General features: G+C 38.4%; 1 protein-coding gene across 2 annotated transcripts in view; it reads right to left on the bottom strand.

Annotated features, from left to right (window-relative positions):
- PDSS2 (decaprenyl diphosphate synthase subunit 2) overlaps positions 1 to 19177 on the bottom strand; it is a 256817-nt gene that overhangs the window by 72173 nt on the left and 165467 nt on the right. For both annotated transcript variants that reach the window (XM_032338898.1, XM_032338899.1), the window contains exon 4: positions 5353 to 5427. In XM_032338898.1, coding sequence (XP_032194789.1) covers positions 5353 to 5427 — 75 coding nt within the window. The remainder of the gene's footprint in view (positions 1 to 5352; positions 5428 to 19177) is intronic.

Here is a 19177-nt window from a genome sequence, read left to right as displayed (position 1 = left end):
AAGCGTCTCCCTTTGGCTCAGGTCATGATCCTGGAGCCCCAGGATTGAGCCCTGCATCGGCCTCTCTGTCCAGCGGTAAGCCTGCTTCTCCTTCTCCCATTCACCCTGCTTGTGTTCCCTCTTGCTCTCTATCTCTGTGTCAAGTAAATAAAGGAAATCTTAAATAAATAAATAAATAAATAAATAGATGAATGAATGAATATTGAAAACAAAACAGAACAAAACAAACCACAATGTTTGCAGAAACAGTTTGGGCACAGTGAGCCTCATTTACAGTTAGATAATGGTAGAGACCCTCCTAAAATCCAAGTACCCAGATGCCAGCCAAGTGTCAACCTTATAAGAAGGTTTTCCTTTTTTTTTATTTTGCGGGGGTCAGGGAGCAAAGGGAGATGGAGGAAGATAATCTGAAGCAGGCTCCCCCACTGAGCACAAGCCAGACACGGGGTTCCTTCACACGACCCTGGGATCATGAGCTGAGCTAAAATCAAGTCAGATGCTTAACTGACTGAGCCACCCTGGCACCCCTTATAAGCAGGCTTTTCTATGGACAGCAAACTTTTTCTGCATAGAAGTACGTTGAAAATATTCTTACTTTTGATTAAAAAAAAAAATCTCACTTTCAGTTTTTTTTTTTTTAGCAAACAGTGTGAAATAGAGCAGAGTAATGTACAATAAGTTCATTACAGTATTGTTTAAATTCTTAAAAAAAAAAAGAAAATGGGGGAAGTATCTAAAAATTGTGGAACTGTTCACTAAATTACAGTATAGTAGTAGGGAGAAATATTAAATAGCCATTAAAATTAAGTTTAAGAGGTGCCTAAGTGGCTCAGTGGGTTTAGCCCCTGACTTTGGCTCAGGTCATGACCTCAGGGTCCTGGGATCGAGCCCCACGTTGGGCTCTCTGCTCAGCAGGGAGCCTGCTTCCTTCTCTTGCTGTCTGCCTCTCTGCCTGCTTGTGATCTCTCTCTCTCTGTGTCAAATAAATAAATAAAATCTTAAAAAAAAAATTTAGGGGCACCTGGGTGGCATAGTCACTAAACATCTACCTTTGGCCTGGGTCATGGTCCTAGGGTCCTGGAATCAAGCCCCGCATCGAGCTCCCTGCTCAGCTGGAAGCCTGCTTTTCCCTCTCCCACTCCCCCTGCTTGTGTTCTGTCTCTCGCTATGCCTCTCTCTGCCAAATAAACAAAATCTTTTTAAAAAAATTAACTTTAAAGACTTTTAGTTTATATTTAGTTTTTTTTTTTTTAAAGATTTATTTATTTGACAGAGAGAGATCACAAGCAGGCAGAGAGGCAAGCAGAGAGAGAGGAGGAAGAAGACTCCCTGCTGAGCAGAGAGTCTGATGTGGGGCTCGATCCCAGGACCCTGAGATCAGGACCTGAGCCAAAGGCAGCGGCTTAACCCACGGAGCCACCCAGGCGCCCCTTATTTTTAGTTTTTAAAGACTTTGTCAGAGAGACAGCACAAACAGAGGGAGAGGCAGGCAGAAGGAGAGGGAGGGAGCAGGCCAATGTGGGACTCAATTCCCAGACCCTGGGATCATGACCTGAGCTGAAGGCTGACACTTAACCTACTGAGCCACCCAGGCACCCTAATTTCGAAGACTTTTAATAACCAATCCTGAGAAATAAATCAGGACAAAAGCTTTTCAGAGTAACTCTAAAATGAGAGAAATACAGAATGAAATCTAAAGGAAATACACTTAAGTGTAATCATGATTCATTTCTGGGGAATGGTTTATGTAAAATAATTTTTATTTTCCCCTTGACCTTTCTCTGTGCTTCCAATTTTTATTGAATAAACATGCAGTTACTCTTCTAATTAGAAACAAGGTATAAGATAATTATGTTAAAAAGAGTTTAGATACAAAGGTCTGTGGATTCAATACCAATTTTGCTAAAATGTAAAATACTTAGTGTGTACAGTGAGTAACATGAATACAATGTACAAGGCAGAATTTGACTGAGGAACTCCTGGGATGGTAAACAACCATTGCTTTTAAAATGCAATTTTCCTATTTAATCTGCTTTTTCTCAATTAGCTAACAACAACAAAAACAGGTAGAAAGAGAGGAAAATTATGAACACCGAAGAAAGCACATGGTTCATTTTCATTATAAGGAAAAAATGGCTCACACACTAGCAAACAGAAAAATAAAAATGTTATTTTTCAATGGCTACAACAAAGGATGAATTTCTAGAATTACTTCAAATGTTTACAAGATCACAATTTGCCTATGATCTATCAAGTATTACTAACACAAGTCACCTCCAATTCCCAGAGTTTGAAGGAGGATTAGGAAATTGCAAAGTCCTTCTGGAGAAGGTGGTTTTGAACGTTCTGCTGTAATTCCCCTCCATTTGCTTTGAATGCATCTACTCTGGTCACAGAGATACGACTCCACAGAAAGCTATTTTTGTACTACCCAGGTTCTCCATCACTGCATTAAGTAGCCATATAGAAAACAGACTGCTATTGTATTCTCTTCTCCCTAGGGAGATGAAATGGTTTGCAGCTGATTTTCAATCACAAAGCAATTCTTTTGTGTACTGAATTGGCCCACGGCTACGGAGGTTGTGCCACTCACTTCCCACATGACCTCCACTTGTGGCTGCTTCCCAGTCGTGCCAGAACATGAAAACCTTGAAGGCACTTCATGTGGGGCAGTGCTCTCTCTGCTTCTGAAGTGATTCCTGGGCCAAGTCCGAAAACCCAAATTCCGAACAGCCATTGCAATGGCCAGCACACTTAAGAGGAGGGGGATAAAAGCCAGAATTTTTCTGGTTAGGAAGGGAAATGTGGTTAACCTAAATTGGACCTGGGGTACAAATGGAGGCATCAAGAAGCTCTCCCACAGCTTTGGTTCAACTATGTATTCTGCTTCCGTTATATTAAAGACACACACACACACACACACACACACACACACACACACACACAAAACCAAAAAGGTTCCTTAAATGGTTTGGCTATATTCAGAAATGTAATTGCTTAAAGAAGGTCTCTCGTGCTTGAAAGGACTGTGCTTGAGAAGATGGCAGGGAAAGAGGGCAGATGAACAAAGCATCGCTACAGATTCTTTTGAAGAAAACTAGCTAATCACAGTCAGCAATTAGTGCTTGCTAAATGGCCGTGAGCACATGATCAACAGTCCTTCAAAGACTTTTGTTGCTTCCTCTTTTCTCTTTCCCAGGAAGAAACAGATTATATGTGGGACTTGGGAGTCAAAAAACCTGGGTTCAGATCATGTCACTGTGAAATGTGCATTAACAAATAGTTTCCAGACACACTGCTTTCCTGCCATCAGTCATCCCTGAATTTCAGGTTTTTCCTCTGTAAAATGGGCACACGGACACATGTTATCCTTTCCATGGGTGAATGTACAGAAAGAGAGCATAAGCACACCGTAAAGTACTATCTAAGCATTTATCATTGTTGCCGTGAGGTCTGTCTGACATATAGGAAGTACTTAACAAATGTTCACAAAATTATTAACAAATTAGGCTAATTATAGTGGACAAAGAGTAAGAGCGAATAAATAATAAATCAAGAACCCTAAAACCAGTAACAGCACTTTTGCTTACAAATTAAGATACTTGGGGCGCCTGGGTGGCTTAGTGGGTTAAAGTCTCTGCCTTAGGCTCAGGTCATGATCCTAGGGTCCTGGGATTGAGCCCCACATCGGGCTCTCTGCTCGGCGGGGAGCCTGCTTCCTCCCTCTCTCTCTCTCTGCCTCTCTGCCTACTTGTGATCTCTGTCTGTCAAATAAATAAATAAAATCTTTAAAAAATAATTAAGATACTTAACTGTAACTACTACTCTCTTCCATGGAACGAAGTTCAACATCTTGGAACCATCCCAGGGGAGACCAATGCCTCAACCACCAGAAGAGGTCACTATAGTCATCCCACATGATGAGATCTCAGGTACGGCAGAAGGACACTAACAAATGGGGTTTCATTAAGGTAAAGAGGCAAAAAATGAGAGGTGAAGAGCCTGAGCTCTGGAGTTCAAATCTCAGCTAAGAAGTGGTCCGACTGTGAGCCAAGTATTTAAGCTTTTCTAAACCTCAGTTTTCACATATGTAAAATGGGGAAGCAGCAGTGTCCACTAGCTGGCTTTCTGTAAAGGTTAAATGAAGAAACACAGATGAATGACTTACCACGGTGTTACATGCTCAGCTATCATCATCTTCATTATACTACGTACAAGGCAACTTCCTACAAGGGAACTAGACCAAGAATCCTCCTTTTTACAATCTGCTATGTACCCTCAGCAATGGTAGTGAAGTATGCTATGTTTTTGAAAAATGCAGCAAAGGGGGTCCCACTGTGGTCCTACATACTGACAGGCCCCCACATAGCACTAGGCTGCTTAGGTGAAGCTAGATATGCCTACTGGGAGCTATGGTTCCTTGAACCAAATGTTAGCAGACGTTCGAGGTATAATTCTTCATATTTTACTTACCATTCTCCGAACCATCCGCAGTCCCTGGGTTATACTTCTACATTTCTTAGCCAAGTTGCTCATGCTCTATGTTTCATTTCCAGTAAAATCTGTCTTTCTTTTTTCAAATGGAAATGTCAAAAACCCTAAGATGTGCATACGTGCATATTTTCTCTAATCTGCAGTGAGAGAAATCTTGCTAATACAGACACTAAAGAAGTTAGAATAATGAAACACTAAGATAGGAATCCTGTGTAACAGTATATACCATGGTAAATGATGGTGGTGGTCAATGAGGCAATTGCTTCACATTCAATATCCTACTGAAATGAAATAACTGCATTTTAAAGAAATAAAACCTAACCCATAAGATGTCCTGTTAAATGAGTCAAAAAAACCTTAATTCTAGATCTATATAATTAATCAAAATGATTCAACTGCACAACTATCCTACCTCTTATCACTGAGAATTTAATAACGCAGTAAATTCTGGATCTTGCCCCCCAAAAGTCATCTTCTTCACACCATGTCCCCTCTTCAGGGACATGGAAGGCCCCTTCCTCTGGGGGACAGGCTGGGCCCAGGCACCTCAGCACAAGCTGCTTCTCCAGCCTGCCTGGTGACGGTGCTACCTGCCAGCCAGCAGCGTCCTGGAGTCTACTGGGCTGCTGTAGATTGAACAGACTGTGAATCCAGCCAGAGGATAAGAGGTTGTTTTAATTGGCTAAATCTGCTATGTACTAAGCGTATGGCCATGAATTTGTAGCCAAAACACTAATCTAAAAAAAAATGTCATGTACAATTTAAACACAAAACAAGAATGACATTTTCGCTCATCAATTCTAGTTTTGCCACGAGGGTTTTTAGCTTAACATTTTATAATGAATACCAAATCCTTACCTTTGCTGAAGTAGAATTTTCATGGTATACCCCTTGTACCAAGTCCATAAGAGCACTTGCTATAAGTTCCACAACCTAAAAGACAATAAAAAACATTAAAAGAAACAATTATACAATTTTTGCCCCCGTTTCTACCTCAAGAGCCTTAGTAGCAAGACAGTATTTGTGCCTGATGGAAAAAATGGGGTTATATACAAAAATCCTGGCAAATGGCACTGCCCACCTGGATATTAGAGTGGTGATCCAATTTTTTTTTCAGGCATAATTCAAAAAAAAAAAAATCTTACAAGCATAACATTGAACTAATATACATGAAAATCCAGTAATGGCCATTTTGAACCTAAGCTTAAATTTTAGATACCTAATGAAATCTTAACACGATTTATTTTCTGTATGTTTATTTCCGTCAGGTGGATTCTTTTTCAGTATCTTCATTCTGGGTGCCATTACAATGCTAATTTTCACACTTAATACAGAAAGAAAAGCAAAAGCAAAAGAATGGTTAACCTTTCAAATATGTTCATTCTGTTGTCCTTAAAATGCACTGTGGATATATTTGGTGTAGGGCCCCTGGGTCAAATGTACCATAAACACTGAAAATTTTTACAGAACTGTGATAGTGAAATCATATTCATCAAACCTGTATTATTTCCAAGGCTCAGGCTATTAAAAAAAAAAAAATCAAGCAAAATCAGAAGCTTTGAACTTGTTCCAGAATGTAAAACAAGCAGAAAGCAGTCTCTTTGGAACTCTGTACAATTTAGAGTTGTTTGCATAAACCATCTTAATTCAGGAGAATAAAATAGTGGTATTTACTCTAATGTTCAATACAGCCATTTCAAACATATTTTCCTCAAAGCTGCCCCAACCGCTTCTTACGAAGTCTTAATATCTTGTATATTTAGCTTCCTATATTATGCAGTTCCCGTATCTGATTCCCACTCTCTGCTTCCTAAAATTTAGCTCAGTTCTGATTGAATTAAAGGATTTTGTTTCAGCTTTTATCATTCTTGTAATTGAAGATATTATTAACCCAAAGGAGACAGACCCAAACAACAAGATACTTTAATCTCAGGTAACCTAGATTTAAAAAACATTTTCTTAGAGGCAAATTATATTAATTTGTGGAAAACCTTTTTTTAACAAATTTTAACACATGGACATTTATCTCCAAATTTATATTTACATTCATACTGTTTAACAGAGACAAGGCCGCTGATAGGGAAATTCTGCTGATTAAAGGCATTTTTTCCCTTGCTCTGCAGATGGGTTAATTTGTAAGACCTATACAAAGTCTTTTTTTTTTTTTTTTTTTTTTAATCACATTGCCCTTTAGGTAACCAAATACTTAAGAAATATTGTAGCAATATGAGCTGCAGAGGAACTAGAAGGACAATGATCCTACAGTGTTACCAGATGTGTTGAGTTATTTAAGTGGGGAAGAAAGAAAATGAATGGATTTTTTTCCCCCAAAGGTATCAGATAAGCCCTATTCCCAAATCCAGGAGGATAGAGTATCGCCAATAGGTCTATGAAAAGATTGTAACTAAATGCACAGCATCAGATTGGATTACAGTTTATACAAGCAACATCCCAAGATCCCCCTGATGGCTGGACACGTAATACAGATCAATCACTCACTAAGAAATGTTATGGTTTTGAAATAGTTTGAGCTCTGAGACCAGCACTGGTAAAGTGAAGAGCAACTTGTAAAGACAAAGTCCAATGCTCAGTGTCAAGATGATGGCATGAACTTTTAACAATGACTCTGGATAACTAGACTATGCCTTTACTTCCTTGAAATTCCAGACCAGGTAGAAGCAACAGGAACATTTTATTCTCTCACTTTTTCTCTTTAATGTAATTAGCAAATATAGGCAGACCTGCACTTACAAGTTCACCATTTATAAACAACCCATATTTCCAAATAAGCCTTACTTATTTGAGCAGAACACACCTCGAAAGCCAATGTCGAGCACTGAGAAAAAAGTTTTGGAGTTCCCTGGGTTAACAAGTGTTGGAAGGTAAGTGATTATGAAAAGCAGGAATAGCCTAGGGGAGTTGAGTGTTTCCCAGGCATGGGTGACTTACTCAGTGCACATGTAAATCTCTTTCCATTGCCTGAAATGTTGACTTTACTTTTAAAATTATACCAGAGATGTGTTTATTATTCTCCTTTAAAACTGTAATATTTCTAGAAAGACCACAAGACTACCAGCTACACATACTTTAACAAGACCACTTAATGATCTGAATGTTTTTCAATATATGGCTAACTAACATAGGCATTCACCTGTTTTGGTACCTGATGTACTTAAAAGTAAGAAAGAACCTGCATTTTTTTTTTTTAAGGATTTTTATTTACTTATTTGACAGAAAGCGAAGTAGGCAGAGCGGTAGGGAGAGGGAGCGGGAGAAGCAGGCTCCTCCAGTGAGCGGAGAGCCCAATGCAGGGCTTGATCCCAAGATCCTGGGATCATGACCTGAGCCAAAGGCAGAGGCTTATTGACTGAGCCACCTAGGTGCCCCAAAAAACACCTGCCTAATGTTTTCCCTCAGCTTCTTGTGGAGTGATTTGTTCCAGCAACCACAAATGGTAGCAAGGATGGTAGCAGCCAGAGAACCCAGAAGCTTAACTGCCAGATCTCCTGGGTCTAAGAGGCCAAGCCCCCAACTTCTTGGTGCTCTAGATAAGATTCAAGAACTTCTGTTCCTTAGGCTCAGGGGGGACATGCAAATTCATCCTTCCTTCCTTCCTTTCTTGGATTTTATTTATTTTGCAATAGATGGAGAGAGAGAGAGAGAGAGAGAGAGAGTGACCATGAGCAGGGGGGAGAGATAAAAGGAGAGGGAGAATCAGACTCTCCATTGAGCTGGGAGCCTGACTCGCGGCTCAAGCCTAGGACCCAGAGATCATAACCTGAGCTGAAGGCGGATGCTTAACCATTTGAGCCACCCAGGTGTCCTACAAATATTTTCTACTCCAAAAAGAAGATAGACTAAAAGCGCATTGACGTTGGCCACTCTTGGGAGCCCGACAAATTAGAGGACTATAATGAAACAGAGCAGGCATCAGGAGCCAGAGGATTGAGACTCTACTGCAAGGCCTACTACTAATTCCATTGTGAGATCTGGGGCAAACCAATTAATTTCTGAGTTTGGGGTTTTCCCAACTATAAAATGAGGGAAGTTGCAAACTATAACTCTTTAAGGTCCCTTCCAATTCTGATTCTGAGCTTCTAGAAATACAAATCTTAGTATTTATAATTAGGCATGTAAATTTGAAAACTGCTTTTTTGTAAACTTTGATGAGTCATCTTTGCTTAGATTATTATTTTTAGCTGTTCTCTTCACATGGACCTTTCTCTGTATCTGAACTCTGATTACTTTCTTTGTCAAAGTGTTTGCACCCAGTCGCCCTTCCTTTCAATACCTAGAAGCATAATGATACATAATGGAAACAATTTCCATTTTCTAAACCATTCCCTTTTTTAAACCATTATAACTGGTAGTCCACCCTACCATCTGACAAAAATGTCCTCCATGGGTTAATGAAAGGTCAACACTGCTGAATTCTGGGTCTTGAATGGCTCTAATGCTGGGGAAGAATTCACACTGCTGGATTCAGAATGATATCAGGTTCAAGTGCAAAGTTGAGTCAAATAATGGCTCCAGTTGGATGCATCGCTTCCTCTCTAGGAGTGAATGTGGAGGACATGTAGAAGAGAATCTGTCACCATTAATGTTATGAAGTTTACTTTAGCTGTCTAGAAAGTAATCAAACAGGAGATAAGTCTCTTTATTTCTGCATTTCTGGAGGGTTCAGGAATGGCAGAAATGCCTACCTGCACGTGCAATACCAAAATGATTTTCTCTACCATTTGTCCTGTTGAAATCTCACTATACAGCAATGCTATATACTCTCCCCCAATCTTCTGAGTAACACCCTAGATTTCAGTGAGCCAGAAGTGGTAACTTCAGACTGTCCATGTTATGAGCTGGCTTCTTGGACCATCCTGTATGGAATACATTTATTATTACTATTATCTTATTGAGCTGTAATTGATGGAATGAATTTCTTTTTTTTTTTTTTTTAAAGATTTTATTTATTTATTTGACAGAGAGAGATCACAAGTAGGCAGAGAGGCAGGCAGAGAGAGAGAGGGAAGCAGGCTCCCTGCTGAGCAGAGAGCCTGATGCGGGACTTGATCCCAGGACCCTGAGATCATGACCTGAGCCGAAGGCAGCGGCTTAATCCACTGAGCCACCCAGGCACCCGATGGAATTAATTTCTTAAATGGTTAATTTAAAGGACAAATTTCATCAGTCTCAGGGGAATATGTAATTGATTCATTCTTTATCTTTTGGCAAGGGTAACTGCAATTCAAAGATTTTTCTTAACTGAAAAGCAAAAGCGATGTATATACCCTTGCAAAAGGTGTTGCGGTGATTATGCCCTCATCTGTACTAAAATTCTTAACATAAAAAACAGGAAATGGGAGAAGTAGGGGCAGTAGGAGAACAATGACCAAAAGACATCCTCACACTGCTGTACCAAGATATCTGTAATATCTTCTTAAGGAAAAGAAAAAAGCTGGTTATAAAACAGAAAAGCACAATAGAAATTTTTAAAACGAAATGAGGTCAATCTATGTGTTTATATACGCTGAGAAAAAAGTCTGAAAGGACAACAAAACAATAAGAATGATAATGTTAGTGGTAAGCTCCTCGATGATTTTTAATTAAAAAATGTTCTTTTTTGACTTTTCAGAACTGCTTAAGTTTATAATTGCTAAACTTGTCATGGCTGAAATTTACAATGTACTACATTTTCTGCCTCCTTTTATTGTACTGCTTTTATGATCAGGTAAAACAATAACCCTATTTCCATGGGCTGGGGTGGGGAGCTGGGAAGCATGCTCTGCTTTTCGTCTCGGATAGCCTTCCTGAGCTGGGTCCACAAACCGATTTCTGGAAAATATCGATCAATCAATAGTCCTTGGATTAGCAAAAATAAGATCAGTAAGTGGTGGTAAGCCTTCTGTGCAGACAAGCTGCGCCTCTCTCAATGAACGTGATCGAGGAGTACTGTCAGTTAGCATTTGTCAGACAGAACAGTCTCAGCCGAGTCGTAGGTGGTTAACTAGTAAACCAGACCACTGGAGAGGACCAAAGGATCACCTATCCCAAATTACAAGTAAAGTATAGCTGTATATTTAGACAAATGCGGCTCAATGAAAGCTCAAGCCAGCATAACCCGAGGTTACGTAGTAAGGTATAGTACGGTTGTATTTTAACTCACTTAAAAAGTGTATGTACTTAACCTGTTTGGTATATAGAAACTGTGGAGGCTATTACAGATTTATAATCATCATTCAAAAACTTGCGCCGGAGAGGTTACTTTAATGACAGTTTTTACTACAGTGTGGAATGACAAGACAACGTGTGATCCATCACTCTATTTAGGAGGCAAATGAACCCACAGCCCCTCAGCCTTTACTCTTAACAGCTGCTAGCAAAGGAAACAGTCATGTGCGTGCACGCATCTGCAGTGCTGACGGCATTAATTACACACAAATTTATTGCACTCCTTCCCCCACCTCCAGGAAGAAACAGCAATGCATGAAGCAGTAGCAAAGGTAAAACGCCCTTGGGGAAGAATTAATCCTTATATACATCTTGGGAGGAACAAAAGACATATTTAGCGTAAATATGTCCTTTCCAAAGAGCTTTGATATTTCAAGGGATAGTCAGGGTTTTTTTTTTTTTTAAGATTTTATTTATTTATTTGACAGATACACAAGTGGGCAGAGACAGAGAGAGAGAGAGAGCGGAGGAAACAGGCTCCCTGCTAAGCAGAGAGCCCAATGCGGGGCTCGATCCCAGGACTCTGGAATCATGACCTGAGCCGAAGGCAGAGGCTTTAACCCACTGAGCCACCCAGGCACCCCAAGATTTTATTTTTAAGCCACAAAACTATACTGTCGGGAAAAATGCCTTACAGAAAAACAGCCGAAGAGCCTGCTAACAGTAACCAGGGCGGCGGGCTTCACGCTTTCTTTAGGTCCTCTTCCCGCAAACGAAGCATCTGAGAGATGCATTTAAAGATGGAAAGATTTACTTATGCCACCAAGGTGAGGTAGAGGAATGGGTGAAGGAGCAGCGCTCTCCCACAGAGACCAATAATAACATCTAACATTTGTAAAGCACTTTATCATTTACAAACTGGGTTTAAGCAAACGACTTTGTTCCAGGTGGACTCAGTCCCCAGTGCTCAGCCAGAGCTTTCAGGCTGGCAGCCTCAGTGGAGACGAGACCTCTGAAGAACACAGGGATGAGCGCAGTGGCCAAATCAGGGGTAAATCTACTCACCCACCACCTGGGCACAAACAACCCAGATGAGCCCTAATCTGCATGCTGATTAATATAAATGAGTAGCTTTAATAAAGCCATTGATGAAGTCTATGAAAGAGTGGTTCGCTCCACTCCTTCCTATGAGACAAGGACCAGGTTTAATGAAGACAATGATGAAAGGTCTGTTGTAATAAACACATCACTGACTCACAGGAGTTCTGGAGGAAGCTTCTGGGCAGGCTTTTTGAAGGGGGCCTTTTCAATGCTGCCAAATGTGTAAGACCGTGCTTATTTGTGGGAGGGAGAGCAATCTGTTCTAGTGAGCTGGAAGTTCTTTCTGGCTAAGGGGGAAGAGCAGAGAGAGAAATGGCACAACCAGTAGGACAGGTGCAGCAAAAACTAAGCAAATTGATAATCTTAATTTTTAATTTAGAACAGCTGATACATTGGTTGATCGCCTCTAACTACTGGTAACATTTGTCAAAAAGGGCTCAGAAAATTCAGTGAGCTGAAGAAAAGTTTAAAAATCACTTAAAAGATAAAACTTAAAAGAAATGGGCCACAACTTCAGGAAAATGGCTTGAAAATGCAGTGTTGAAATTTAATACTATATTGGCTAATTCATTCCATAAACATTTGCTGATAGTTCACTGTGTTCCGGGCACTGTATGAATGAAACTAGTTATGATCTTATAAATGACATTACTTTGTCACTGACCACTTAGAAGGTTAATACATAGATGAGCTACCTGACCCTGGGCCAGCCGTATCACTTTTCTGGGCCTCGGTTTGCTTATCTAGATAAGAGGGATCTGCATTTTATCAACAGTAAGCCCCATGACCAGAAATGCCTGTGTAGCTGTATACATTTTTTATTCATAATAATTGTAAGGATGATGCCAAAATATGATTTCTTTCTTTCTTCTTAGATTTTATTTATTTGACAGAGAGAGAAATCACAAGTAGGCAGAGAGAGAGGGGAAACAGGCTCCCCACCAAGCAGAGAGCCCACTGCGGCGCTCGATCCTAGGACCCTGAGACCATGACCCAACCCGAAGGCAGAGGCCTAACCCACTGAGCCACCCAGGTGCCCCTCTTTATTTCGTTTTTAAGATTTTATTTGAGAAGCAGAGAGAGAGCGTGAGAGAGCACATAAGTAGGGGGAGAACCAAGGGGAGAGGGAGCAGATTCCCCACTAAGCAGGGAGTCTGATGGGGGACTCTATTCCAGGACCCTGAGATTATGACCTGGGCTGAAGGCAGAGGCTGAACTGACTGAGCCACCCAGGTGACCTGGATTTCTTTCAGTAGCAATGATAGAGTGATCCAAAAATACTGAGTTCACTTTTTCAATGAAGGTGCATGGTTACTGTACTGTTTACTACTAAAGAACAATCTTTTATTGACTTAAACAGTGACTAGATTCCTGAAAAAGTTTTTAATTTAAAATGCTTACACCAAAATGAAACTTTTCATGAGAAATAAAGGAAAAAGAGATGCTTTCTAGTGGGTTAAAAAAAATTTGGTTGTGCTAAATATTTTGCATTACTACAAAAACTGTACATAGTTGCTGTGAACTGAATGCTTAGTCATAAAAGAAACTGTAACATCAGAAAGCAGTTTAATTGCTTTATTTTTCACTATCTCCAACACAGGGATTTCTGTATATGAAGTTTATTGTAGTCAGGATGTTCCACACTTAGCGGCACCATTACACATTGTTCTGACAAGTTCTCAGAGAGAATTATGTCTGCTATTTCAGTGATGTGCTCTCTTTTCCCCCATGTGGCTGATAACCTCCATTTTGCTTTCATTGCTTCTTCCTTTGATGCCACTCTCAGTGATGTTAAGTGATATTTTCCAAGTGTGATCTTACTTAACAGTTAATCCCACCTTTGAGAAACACAAGTTCATGATGTGAAAACTTCAGCACACCAGAATCGTGGTACATTATTTCACTCAGCTGAAGAGATGCTGCTAGCTAGAACATGGACTAATACTATGAACTTTCGAGATTTTAAGGCTGCAGCCACAGAGGAACTATATTTTATATTATGACACTGTACATGCACGCATGCATATGTATAAAAAATGAGTGAACATTTTCATAAAACAAAAATTTCATTATCCCTCTATTTTCTGTTTCATTAAAAAAAAGTGTTGATAATGATTTGCTAAAGTGATTTCACTACCCACCAATAAACAGCATGTGACCTGTACTTTGAAATATTACCTTATATTATGCTGATATGTCATGTATAGCTCCTACCTTGGTTAGCCATCTTAACTGCACCCAAGGTCCCCAAATTTTTGACAGGCAGTTTATACATTGTTAATTCTGAAATAAAATTAATATATATAAAGGTGTTAACTTCTTTATCACTTTATTTCAAAAACACTTAAATATGGAACTGAAACAGAGGCAGAAGTTAGGTTAAAACAGAATCATTCTCAGGTACTATGGGATATAGTGTTAGGACATATTTCCATCTTGATTTATACACATCACTAATATTGACTTTTAGCTTTGATCTTACTAGATAAATGAAAAAAACTAAACCACATTTGGCCAGAGTTAAAAATCTCAGGATTTTTCTAAGATTCATACATATATCTTGCAAATTCCTGGGATCCCATGTCTTTTGGATAACATTGTTCAATTTTTAGTTCAATTAGTTCCTCTTCAAACTGGGCTACATTAAAAGACAGATGTTTGTGATTTAGAGACATCCCAAGGTTTGCACTTCAAAGGCAACCACAGAAATAAAAGCATGACTCATATGCATTAAAATCCACGCATCTTGTCTAAAACTGTAATTGTATTTCTTCCAAATACCTTTGCAGCTCTTCAAAATCTGTGAATCAATGGAATTCTAAAAATAACTGGCTCTACTGGTACTGCCTTCTAGAAAATTAGTTAATACTTTTTTTTCCCTTCTCCTTCAAAAAACCATGTAGTAGAAACTTTAGACTGGCTGCATGGTACCCTTGAATCAAACAATGGATACCCTTGGATTAGAAATTCTCCAATCTGCAGAGATACAATTGGGTTTTTTTTTTTTTATTGTTGTTGATACAATTCACATGAAGACTGAAAATAGGTGATATAATTGGCTTTTAAACTGGTACTTTAAACTGGCAGATGGAACAAATTCCCTACCAGTCATCAACTTCCTGGCGGACAGACACTCAGAGAACTGTCCATTGTGCACGATGGCATTTCACCTTCTTATGGCTTAACACAACAAACACAAAAAATTTTATTGCATTACCAATCGTTTTTCCAATATGTGAATCAGTTGTATAAATCATAACTATTTCAAAATAAATTTGCACAACTATCCCTTCGTTTAATCACTATTTTCAGAAATTTACATTTGCATATCCCCTTATGACTTTTAAAGTTTGAACTTGAAAGAATTAAGCCATATCAGTTTCCTAGGACAAACAGGCCTTAAAGGTGCGTTCACTAATTTGGGGTATTGTTTTAGATGGCTGAAATGTGCATTTATATCTCTAGGTCTTAGACATTTATAAAATATTTTCAATTCTCTTTTACATCTCTGAGTTTATAAAAACCTTTTCTCGATTCTTTTGTTTTTCTTCCTATTTCATGACATTTTCTGGATCTGGAGATATATATATATATAGATATATCTATATATATATACACACATACACACATACATACATACACTCTTTCCTACAACACTCAGATTTGTAGAATATTGTCAACAGTAAAGATATAGGAAATGGAATAATGCCTTTATTACACAGATGAGTAAACTTAGAAAATAAGTTGTCTTTGCTTACTAGTTATTTCTCTAAAATGTTTCTTAAAGTTCCTATTGATGTTTGTACTGAACTATTTATTTCAATATTTAAAAACTATTAATTATTTAAAACATTATAAATTCCAATATTGGTAACTGCAAAATTGCAGGCAAAAAGAAGTATCATTGTTCTTAGCTGGTGTGCTTGTTTTCTACTTTAGTTAAGCATGAGGATTTTGGAGCCACATTGCCTTTAAAATTAGACAGCAGCTCTACCATTTCCTCTAGGAAATTACTTAACTCTCTCCGATGCCTCAGGAGAGATTAAGTTAGTTAATACAGAGCACTTACGGTGTCTACTACTTAGTAGGCATTCAAAAATGTAAGTTGTTAATATTATTTTTTAAATTATTTTCTTAATTTTTTAAATGTTTTGTACTAATTTAAAAGAATATCCTACATCATGAAGTTTCTAATTTCACTTGTAAAATGGAATATTAAGACATTAGAGGTGCATGCCTGGCTGGCTCAGTCAGTAAAGCATGTGACCCTTGATCTCAGGGTCCTAAGTTCAAGTCCCACGTTAGGCATGGAGCTTACTTTAAAAAAACAAAAAAAAAAAAACAAAAAAAAGAAAGAAAAAAGAAAGAAAGACATTAGATAAACAGTCTAGAGAAAAAGATGAATGTTCTCAATTAAAACCTGAGAGATAAAATGAACTGTCCAATGTTAACTGGCCAATTAAAAACAAAACAAAACAAATGATAGAAACTAGGTCCATAGACTTCTACTTTGGAGTTCTTTCCACTTATGTGGCTTTATAGGTCCTCTCTGAGAACTATAAAATAGATAAGGGCTACACAGCTTAACACATCATGAAAACATAAGTTTCACACAGAAGTGAAAGCTGGAGCTCCTTAGGAATGATGTACTTAATCTGATATTCTAATTAGAAAAACTTGTTCTTTAAATAAATATCAAAGATGGCCACAGAGCATAGTTTTGGTGTTTATTGATGACTGACTTGCTGTGCACAGTGAAAATGGCCCCAGAACAAAGACAATTAAGCCACATGAATAACAACAAACAATGCATTTTCCAAAATGTTTAAAAAGAAACTTTCTTGGCACAGCCATACTTTCCAACAAACCCACTTTAATGTGTTCATAGTTTACAGTATCAGAAATGACCTCAGGGTCAGGCATTTGTCAGTTAATGGCCTGTTGGGCTAATGGCCTTCAGCTTTGCCTTGGGCACACGAGTCCTCCAGTAGGTCATTAGCTGCCAGGAAAGGGCTCTTCCCCAATCACTATTGCTAAATAAATAAAATTTGCTCCTGGGTTAAAGCCCCATAAGCCAACTTTGGCTTAGAGTGAATTTTTTCCATGAGTATTTACAACTCTGAGGACCCAGGAAAATGATGGAAATGCTAAAACCAAAATTATATCAACACAACTAAGCTATATGTGGCTACTAATGATAAGCAGTCACATGGATCCTTTTGGATGCTCTTACCTGTTCTTTTGCTTATGGGGTTCAAATTTGGTATCAATCATATAGAACCAGGCACCAGATTACAAACGCACCATTTTGGAATTTTATCTGTAAGTCAGTTGTTTGGAGCTCATACCTCATTTTCCTAACATTCGAGGTTATAAATGGTGGGTAGGTTCTCAGGGCAGCCCATAACATTAGAAATGCCATACACTTATAATTGAAAATCAAATAGAAAACCACAATCTTATAATACTTGCAATTAGGAAAACAAAACTAAACAGGAAATATTTTTTAAATGGCCTTTAAACATTGACAGTTATAGGGAAATTTGGTTTAATAAGAAAATGAGGGTAGAGACACTGGTTCTTTCTCATATCCACTTCATTTCTAATTATATAACTTTCCTTCTTCTTCTTTTTTTTTTTTTTTTTTTAACTTCCCTTATTCTTAACAAAAGGCCATTCCAAGCTTCACTCTGATGTTTGTCAACTACTCAGTAAAGTTTCTTGGCTGATTTTTCCTTTGAAAGGAGCACAGAGAAGGCAAAAGGATGGATAACCATTTTTCTGAAATAACAGGTAGGAAGATAAAGAATGAAAAAAACAGGAAGAAAAGGGTTGAAGAGTATGTGTATATGCTCTGAGGATTGCCCGAGATGAAATTAACAGATTTGGGAACAATAAGAGACAAAGAAACAGGCACTGAGGACAAATCTATGGGATAAAGGAAGGACGAGTGAAGAGATGTGAGGTCAGGCAGCTGACAATGGAGGGAAAGGGATCAGCTGTTCATCTACCCAGTACTTTTGTTAACTCCTATCTCTGGAAGTTCCTTGAGTAAAATCATTAGAAAGGCAAAAGGAAGAGTACTGAATAACTCAAGCTGAAAAGATTTTTTTTCTCCCTCTGGCTTTAGAGAAATAGCAATTTATGCCAGTGAAAATGGAGAGGAAAAAAAAAAAAAGCTGGCTTCTGATTAATTTTATTTCTGGAAAGTAGAAAAAGGGATTGACAAAACTGAGGTTATTAAGTATTCTATGAAAGTGCCATACCAACATATTTCTACCTCTCATGGCCAACCAGGGTGTGGGCTTCAACTCTACCCATTTTAGAGAATAGATTTTTTTTTGTAGAACACAGACTTTTTAAAAATGGGCTTCTTTGAATTCCAGGCAGATGGAAGAAATTCTCTTCTGGGTCATCAACTTCCTGGTGGATAGACATTCAGAGAAGTGTCCATTTTGCATGATGGCATTTGACCTTCTTTTGGCAAAAGACACTTCATTCCATTGTTTTATGGCACCCAAAGGGCAAAGGTCAAGTTTTTAATGAGATCATAAATTTTAAAAAAGCATAATATTTGTCTTCTTGTTTCTAGTACACTTCTCAAACACCAATCATTTATCACTTTTGCCTTAAAGATCAAGAAAGTGGCTCAGAATGAATATAGTGTCTGTTTAATAGTTAGCTATGTTAATAAATGATAAACTGGAAAAACTGGGGGATTCTGAAATTATAATTTTGTCGTAGCATTTTGGCTTCTTTAACTGATAGGGAGATAGTTGCCTTTATTGTTACAACATATGACACCCAATTACCTTCTGCACACATTTACTCTAGTCCTGAAAACCAATACTTGAGTGGGTTATATGTAGAAAAAGAACATTAATTTTGAGTGGGAGACCAAAGAGGCTTAAAGATATTAATCAATAATTTCAACAAATAAAGCAATAATTTCACACAGGGTCATAATATCTATTTTAAATGAATATGACAAAGAAAATCTCAAATTTCCTATGATATATTACATGTTTCCAGGTTTCACTTTTTTTTTAAGGTAGGCTCCATACCCAATGTAGGGCTTAAACTCATGACCACAAGAACAAGAATGATATGCTTTACCAACTGAAACCCCTAGGTTTCACTTTTTTTTTTTTTTAAAGAGAGACGGAACATGTGCATGAGTTGACGGGGAAGGGGGCAGAGGGAGAAAGAGGGGGAGGAGAAGAGCATCTTTATAGGCTCCGCACCCAGCATGGAACCCAATGCAGGGCTCAATATCACAACCCTGTGGTCATGACTTGAGCCAAATCAAAAGCTTAACCGACTGAGCCACTCTGGTGCTCCACATTTCACTTTTTTTTTTTTTTTAAAGATTTTATTTATTTATTTATTTGACAGAGAGAGAACACAAGTAGGCAGA

The sequence above is a fragment of the Mustela erminea genome, chromosome 4 (assembly GCF_009829155.1).
Source record: "Mustela erminea isolate mMusErm1 chromosome 4, mMusErm1.Pri, whole genome shotgun sequence".
Lineage (NCBI taxonomy): Eukaryota > Metazoa > Chordata > Mammalia > Carnivora > Mustelidae > Mustela > Mustela erminea.
This window is presented reverse-complemented; position numbering and strand designations above follow the sequence as displayed.